This window comes from Oryzias melastigma, linkage group LG4 (genome assembly GCF_002922805.2).
Source record: "Oryzias melastigma strain HK-1 linkage group LG4, ASM292280v2, whole genome shotgun sequence".
In the NCBI taxonomy this organism is placed as follows: domain Eukaryota; kingdom Metazoa; phylum Chordata; class Actinopteri; order Beloniformes; family Adrianichthyidae; genus Oryzias; species Oryzias melastigma.
Window position 1 is genome coordinate 6406242 of NC_050515.1, and position 8034 is coordinate 6414275.

The window sequence follows — 8034 nt, forward strand, 5'->3', positions numbered from 1 at the left end:
TATATATGAATGTGAGAGCAAGAATGTATGAATGTGAATGGTTCAGAATAAATAATGTCTTGGACGGCCCCTCATATAAATGGCCTAATTAATCTGTTTAATCACAGGATATGTAAAACTAGTCTTTTAGAATAAAAGTAAATTAGATTTAGATGCAAAAAATTAATCAGTTTAGTCGTTTGAATGTGATAATTACATTTAGAAACACTAATATAAACACATCTGTAGTGATAAACAAGCACGTTTCTGTCAATTGTGTCACATTCATGTAAAAACATAGATAGATAGCTGGATTATCACCGTTGCTGGTGATGTGGCTGCCTCCGTTGCTCTGCTGGTTATTTCCGGGATCAGATTCCCGGTCCATGTCCGGCATTTTTGGGATAGCTCCATTACGAGACCTGAGGTTACCGCCGGTTCCACTTTCCATCCTGCTGAAGAAACGTGAGGAACTGAAACCTCTAGAAACCGAGGAGCTGCTTCCAAAACATCAGCGTGAAAGATTTTGACATCACGTGACTGCTGTAGACGGACGTAAAGCGACGCTAACTAAATAAAAACGACGTTAATGTTTGCATAACATTGCCCTGTTTGGACATTTATGAGTCTATCCGGATACAATCCCGGTAGTTAGCACAGATTGAGAAAAAGCTAGCCAACCTGTTGGTCCTCACCGATTCAGCGAACAGGTTGACGCCTGATTAAAACCAAAATAAATACATGAATTAAAAAGCCTCTTAAACGACTTCCTTAATCCTTACTGTCTGTCTCCAGGCTCGTTGTTTCTTTGAAAGCCGCCTTCGAAGCTCGCAGACAGACGAACCGGTCCGTCCGTCACGACAGAATGAACCTCTGCTTTACCTTCTCTGAACAAACACTGATCAAGTGATGAGCGCCTCCTCCTGATTGGCCGGAGGTCTCTCCTCCTTGTGACGTCATCGCCATCTGAAAACCGCCAAAACAATTTACAAAAAATACAGTAAATTAAGAATAAACTGTAAAATAAATCGTGAACATATCATTACTTGTTTTAGCTTTGATAATAAAAATATATAAACTATTGTCAATTTATTATTACTTCAAACCAAGTTTTATTTACACAAATGCAGAATTAGAAAAACTTCTCCTATTTTTTTTTGGTTGTTTACTGAACTACATCAATTTTATAGAACCAGTGGTATATTAATTATAATCAACACTGCTTTTTTCCGTCCAAAATCTAAATTTCTTGATTGATTTATTTTGAAAAATAAAGTTATCACTCAGTCAACATATTTGTCAGAATAACCATTCTTGTTCTGACACATTTTTCTTAACACCTTCTATCTAATCTTGTTTATTTTCATTATATTTTTTCTTTTTAATGTAAGTTATGAGATAACCAATCAAATGCCTCAGTAACTCCACTTTGAACATTTGATGGGCAGATTCTCCTGAGTCACTTTCATTGGAAGGGATGTGGACTGATCTAACACTCTCCTGATTGGTGACAGTCGTTGCCATAGAAACGTTGACTCAGACCAATCACTGTTGACTGGCTCCAGTATGGTGAAGTCCACACTGTGGACTCAATTGGTTTAATTTCACTGGAACCGGACATAAGGCATTTTCTTTGGGTGACATCACACTCACTCACTCCAGTTCTCATATAGAGTCGATGGTAAAAAAAAAAAAATAAACTAATAAATACAAAAATTTCACAAAGACTAATAACAAAACTGTGTTCTGATGATGAAAACCTGTATGGTTTAGAAAAAAAATAATTACAGTTCAAACGCAATGCATTATGGTCTATGTTTACCAATCTAGTGAGCATCGATGGATACTGGATTTTCGCTGAAGCTTCTGAAAAATTTCTAGATTTTGGAATTGTTGATTTGGACCAACCTACCAAATGGCAATAGCACAATCACTCAAATACGCACATGCTTAAAATACCAAAACACAATTTTCCTTGGAGGAGTGTTATTCAAAAATTACTCAATGATTAATCAAGAAGAATTAACTATTCATGAAAGAGTGAACAAATAAAAGAAAAACCTGACTGTTTAAACACACCAGACTCAGAATTTAAATTGTATTTAAATAAACTGAGTTTATTTATAAAACTTCAATTCATAGCAAGAACAAAGACTTCTGTAGAGAAGATACACTAAGTAATATATACATTTTTTAATGAGAACCAAAAGAAAAGACAAGTATATAAATAAAAAGACAGAAGAAATCTCCACTCAAATTTTATTCACAGTTCTTCATACATTATTTAAGCTTTGATTTTTTCTTCAAAATTAAAATTTGTTGGCTCCCACCCCTAATAAATAAATGTAACAATCATTTTATGGTCATAGTGATCCCTAGATGGGATGAAATCATTTTTTAATTCAATTATTCATTCTCTAGATTTATATGTTTATAAAAGTTGACATGAACAAATCCAACTATTTCACATATTTTATAAATACACAAGAACAAAAAAAAAGTAAATGTTCATTCTCTCTAGGAAAATAACAAGACAGCATGCAGTGAAAATAAATGTTCATCTCACAATATAGAAGCACTTCCACCCTTAAAAAAAAAAAAAAACAAACTTTATTGTTCACAAGAAGCACAACGGTCCAAGAATGACTTCAATTTCAGAGGCGGGTGTGGCTTCACTCATCGTCTCGACTCCCACATCTCTGATTGGAAGTAATTCCACATCACCTCCATCCAGCGCTGGGCTGGCCTGAACTTTTAAGCCCACATGTACCTGTGGAAACATCCAACAACAAAAAAAAGAAAAATTCTATCATTTGAATGCGTTTAAAGAACGAAAGCGTTTGTGACTCATAATTCAAAATAAAAGTCAATTCTGGAAATGCTTTTGGAAATACTAAGAGACAAGTAATGCAGTAATATTGTGAGAATGAAAAAGCATTTCTGTTTATACAATTTTAATTTTTAAATTTGTTATTTCTAATTGAATTTTGGTACAAATGTACCAAAAACTTTTTAAAAAAAATATCAAATGCCATTTTCTTTATTATTTTAACGAAGTAACAGAATGAGTTGAAGAATAAAATATTGAACTTAATTTAAGAGACAAGTAATGCAGTTAGCTTGTGAAAATGAAAAAGCATTTCTAGTATTGACTTTTATTTTGAATTATGAGTCACAAACGCTTCCATATTAAATGACATGTACTGCAAAATCAATTACTTTTATATATTTTCTTTCATTATATTTCATTGTTTAATTAACCTTTTATTCACATTTTTAACATTCTATTTTCATTTTCTTTCACATCCTCTCATGTTTTGTCTTTTTTGTCATTCTTAGGGTTCTAGGTTTTTACCTCACAGACTTTTCTAGTCACTGTAATGAAATGGGAATCAAACTCTTTGCCAGAGTCTCCCAGTAGGTGGACATTCCAGTTTTCTGCTGCGGCGCTGTTGGACTTGTTGGCTGCACAGCGGAGAACAGCAGATTGAAAAGATGCGTGGCTGTGGAACCGCAGAAACCTCAGCTGGACAACGTCCACACCGGTGTACTCAATCTGGCATAAGGAACACAACATTACTGCAGAGTGTTTAAAGTATTCTTGAACTATAAAGTGAATTCTGTTTATTCTGTGGAAAAAAAACATTTTATAAATCTCACCTGTTGCTGAGAAAACCACTGGAAGGAATTTCTGGATTTCATACTTTTATCTTTCCACTTTAACAAAACCTAATAATAAAACACATATTCTTAGTTAGTATTAATAATTTGTTTGCCTCTCCAGGAAACTCTTGAAAAATGAGTTAAATCTTTCTGATTTGAATTAACTGCATAAGAGAACTGGACAGAGCGAGTGTGATGTCATACCTAAAAAGCTGACTTCTGGCTCCAATTCAGTCGCCATTTATTTTTTTCTAATGTGAACGTCACCATGTTGGAACCATTAATTATTAGTAACAAGTGCTTGGTTTCAGTCATTCTGAGTCAACGTTTTTATGGCAACAACTTTTTCCAATCAGGAGTGAGCTTGTTGGAAGGCCACGCCCCTCCCACTTGAAATTAAACATCCCATTTGAGAATACATGTGTTTATCGAGGCATCTGATTGGCCAATTTGTTTTATGAAAAACTTACACCACAAAAAAAGATAAAAATTACAGTTATTAAGATCATGTAAAAAATAAACAACAGAACAAAAAATAAACAACTATCACTCAGATAATTATCAGAATTACCATTCTTGCTCTGATACCTTTTTCTTGACCAATCAGACACCTTAGTTAAAGCATGTGGTGCCCACTGGCCCCACCTCCAATGTTTGACAGATTCTCCCAAGCCACTTTCAGTGGAAGGGGTGTGGCCTTTGAACAAGCCAGATAGTAGTTGCCATAGAAACATGGACTCAGATTGATTTAAACCAATCACTGTTGACTGGCTCCAAATGGCGACCCCTGTAGCACGGAAAAATGGTGACTGAATTGGCTTCATTTTGCCGGAGCCGGAGTTAAGGATGTTGTCCATCTCTATTTACAGTCTATGGCTCTCACTAACAGTCAAGGACTCATGCAGGTTTTTTTCCCATGATCCTCGATGATTGGTGCGTGACTGTACCTGCGTAGGCTGCGGCTCTATGCATGTCGATCCTCCTGCTGTGAAATTACAGAACACCCTCACAGCGTCGCACGGGCAGCCTTGGTTGGGATCCACGTAAAAATAGCCTGAGATCAAGCAAACTCTCAGACTAATTTGGTACAGAAAAAACAATAATCACAGATGGAGTGAAATATATGATAGCTGTGAGTGAAAGCAGACCCTCACCATCACTGAGACGTGGGCGTTCTAGTTTCACATGGTAACAGGTCGTTCCGGGATTGTCTTTCGTTCCCAGCTTCCAGCTGAGGGAATCTTCAGTTTGGTTACTTGGAGACCATCTCTTGGACATCTGCCTGTGCAGCTGTGGAGAACTCTATTAGTAGTCAGCAATACTAAGGCTGTGTCACACTGCCACTAGGTACATTTTGCTCATATTGCATGGATGAAAATTGGTCATATGTGAATATACATGGGAAAAGTGAGAAAAGTTTTGGTCTTTTATGTGAAATTTCACAGACTTTTTTCCGAATTAACATTAAAAACACTAAAAACGTACCCCACTTTTAATGTAAACATGGCTAACCCAACACAGTTGGGTTCCGCTGGTCCGCAGCAGTTCTAAGAGTGTATTCAGACTGGGACCGGACCGAGTCCTGAACCTTGCGTTTGGTCTGTATTCAGACTGCAGTCAAGTAGACTATCGTTTCTCGGACCAAAGCTTGTAAACAAAACCATGTGACTAAAAATGTCTTCAGTCATTGGCCAGCAGTCTGTTTTTAGACACCAGCCAAGACAGCAGCTGGAGAGATTTGGTAGAAGGGCCCAGTGTAAGTCCAAAGAAATGTTAATATAAAGTCCTACGACCCGCCATCTACGCCGGACACCGGCCTGCAAGAGAACCAACCCCCCGCCCGGACATTTGAGAGGGATACCTCCACTTTGTATTGACTGCTGGAGGGGTGTAATATCAGTCGATTTATATAGTCGTCACACAAACCGACAAAGAATGAACCATTCCTGAATATTGGGCTGTTTATATGCAGTTCATTTACGTACATTTTAACGTGATACGTCCGCCTGCTGTATGCGCAATATAAAAGTTATATATCGGGGATGCATTTGTGAAAAGTCAGTTAGATATACGTTGGGCGGTCGTGAAAAAGTCACAAATTCGCATACGCATCTCACTAAAATCATGCACAGTTGAGTAAGATTTAAGTAATAATTGCGCATAAACTGCGTATTTCAACCGACAAAACATTTTGAGACCCGTCGGTTGAAACCCTTGGCGGACATCTGCGCACATCAATGAGAGACGAACGGAAAAAACGTTTATAAATTACGCATGAATCTCGAAAGACCAAAAAAATTACATACAATATTGACAAATAAAGATCTGTACTGACATGTTGTCTTTTATTTTGCTTCTGGATGCTCAAAGTTCTTGTTGAATTCACAACTGCATTCAGCACAAAACCTGGAAAGGGCCCCGCCCCTTGGCTCCGGGTTAGCCTCGGTTTGCCAGGAGCCCCTGGAAGTCCCTGTGATATTCGTGACACATCTCAGACGTTTTAACAGTTTTTAAACTTCCATTTACCGATCATGTCCACCTTCATGATGAGTTTTGTGACCCGTTTTCCTTACCGGAGGTCCACGTTTGCCCTTAATTCCTTTTGAACCTCTACTCCCTTGATACCCTTTCATTCCCTTTAAATTAGAAAAAAATGTTTGGAATTAATTGAGTAAAAATTGATAGAAAGTCTTTAAAATTAAGTTATTTCACCTTTATTCCAAGACGGCCCTACACAAACAGAAACCAGAAAGCACAAGAATGAAAAAGATTTTAAATGACCGTAAAGCCATTTTTTCTTATTGAAATTTTAAAAATAGATCACTGGAAAACGAGGAACCAGTTTACTTTAAAATGGGTTTTTGTGACATACGGGGTTTCCATTGGTTCCTGGAGCTCCCTGTGGACCGAGAGCGCCCTCGTTCCCCTGTGGAAAAGAAATCTTTTTTTTAAAGGATCAAACCCGTCGAATAAAGTAGGTTAAAATCATAATGTACCTGCTTCCCTTTTTGACCTGTTTCCCCTTTTAGCCCCTGCAAACCGGGATTTCCCTGACGTAAAAATAAAAAGTTTAAATCCTGCTCTTGAGTGGGATAAACAATATTTATTCCGACTAACTTTTATCCCTGGTGGACCTGTGGGGCCTGGAATCCCGCCGTCCCCTGGAAAACCCTAAACAAAATACAACACCGTGCTTCTTTTCTTCAGGAATACAGAAACTTTAATGCAAGGATTTGTGAAACTACAACATGAATACAAAGATTTAATCAAGATTGGGATAATTTATTCAATATAAAGATGAGTCAGGATATGTGAGCTTCTTGCCTTTGCTCCAACGCCTCCATGTTCTCCCTTTGATCCTCTCAGTCCAGGAATACCCTGTGTAATACAGTGTTAAAATACTATTTATTCATATTTTTATATAAAGTAAGAACAGTTTACCTTTGGCCCCATTGGCCCTTGAAGCCCCTGTGTTCCTTTTGGACCCATGAGACCCTGAATCGTTCAGAAAGAGACAAATTAGCACATATAGTTGAAAAACATTTGATATAAGTAAATATATTTTAAAACTTACCTTCAACCCTGTGACTCCCGTGTTTCCTCTGATCCCAGGAGGCCCAGGCTTTCCCTAAAATTAAGAAAATTTGACATTTTTTTCAAATAAACCAAAACATCTTTCTTTGATTTCACTTGTGTTTTGCTTCCATATATCTTACCATCTTCCCAGGCCTGCCTGGAATTCCAGGAGCTCCCCTGCGTCCGATGTCACCCTTTTTTGATGAGGAAGGATGAAAAAATTAAAACAAATTTGACCAAAAAAAAGTAAGCATGTAAAATACTCTTACAGGATCGCCTTCATTGCCTTCTACCCCCAGCAAACCATCAAGACCGTTCAGGCCCTGAGAATGACATAAATAATATTATTCATAGTTATCAATATATTCTTCTATGTTAGCATAAGTGTCTCAGAAAATAAGCAGATTGTAGAAGTAAACAATTTGCAGGAATGTGTTTAATGTGTCAAAGGAGATGTTTACAGGTTTTCCAGGTAGTCCAGGAGGTCCTGGTCTTCCAGGTCGACCTTCAGCTCCCTGCAAAGAAGTTGGGTGAGAAATTTCTGTTAATTTAGCAGATAAAAGGTTGTAAAATCACAACATTAAACCTGTCTGCATTTTGACAAAAAGAGTAGTTTTTACAAAAGTATTTATGAAAAATGTATTTTTTATTCACACTTAAGTGATATGTGATGAAGCAGAGAGAGAGAGACAGCTGTTTTTAGGATTTAGCAAGCTCTTGTACTATGATAACATGAGATATACTGATGGATATATCTCCTTCTTTCCAATCTTCTTTTTTCCAAGCATAAAAAGTGTAATAACCCTTCTTTAGGAC

The 8034-nt window shown here is 37.1% G+C and overlaps 2 protein-coding genes across 5 annotated transcripts in view; both read right to left on the bottom strand.

The window, feature by feature from the left end:
- soat1 (sterol O-acyltransferase 1) overlaps nucleotides 1-924 on the bottom strand; it is a 19893-nt gene extending 18969 nt beyond the window's left edge. The window contains exons 1-2 of one of the 4 annotated variants that reach the window (XM_024279348.2): nucleotides 777-924; nucleotides 301-434 (exon numbers count right to left, since the gene is read on the bottom strand). In XM_024279348.2, the coding sequence (XP_024135116.1) occupies nucleotides 301-430 (130 nt within the window). In that variant the 5' untranslated portion in view covers nucleotides 431-434; nucleotides 777-924. Of the gene's footprint in view, nucleotides 1-300; nucleotides 435-761 lie in introns of all 4 variants that reach the window. The other 3 variants (XM_024279347.2, XM_024279350.2, XM_024279351.2) reach the window with 3 other exon arrangements.
- Nucleotides 925-2126: 1202 nt separating this feature from the next.
- si:dkey-21p1.3 (collagen alpha-1(I) chain) overlaps nucleotides 2127-8034 on the bottom strand; it is a 20894-nt gene continuing 14986 nt past the window's right edge. Inside the window, exons 37-53 of the mRNA XM_036211735.1 lie at nucleotides 7680-7733; nucleotides 7488-7541; nucleotides 7359-7412; nucleotides 7217-7270; nucleotides 7084-7137; nucleotides 6967-7020; nucleotides 6760-6813; nucleotides 6639-6692; nucleotides 6515-6568; nucleotides 6355-6372; nucleotides 6216-6278; nucleotides 5978-6112; nucleotides 4797-4932; nucleotides 4590-4696; nucleotides 3640-3708; nucleotides 3335-3535; nucleotides 2127-2749 (exon numbers count right to left, since the gene is read on the bottom strand). Coding sequence (XP_036067628.1) covers nucleotides 2597-2749; nucleotides 3335-3535; nucleotides 3640-3708; nucleotides 4590-4696; nucleotides 4797-4932; nucleotides 5978-6112; nucleotides 6216-6278; nucleotides 6355-6372; nucleotides 6515-6568; nucleotides 6639-6692; nucleotides 6760-6813; nucleotides 6967-7020; nucleotides 7084-7137; nucleotides 7217-7270; nucleotides 7359-7412; nucleotides 7488-7541; nucleotides 7680-7733 — 1368 coding nt within the window. The 3' untranslated portion in view covers nucleotides 2127-2596. The remainder of the gene's footprint in view (nucleotides 2750-3334; nucleotides 3536-3639; nucleotides 3709-4589; nucleotides 4697-4796; nucleotides 4933-5977; nucleotides 6113-6215; nucleotides 6279-6354; nucleotides 6373-6514; nucleotides 6569-6638; nucleotides 6693-6759; nucleotides 6814-6966; nucleotides 7021-7083; nucleotides 7138-7216; nucleotides 7271-7358; nucleotides 7413-7487; nucleotides 7542-7679; nucleotides 7734-8034) is intronic.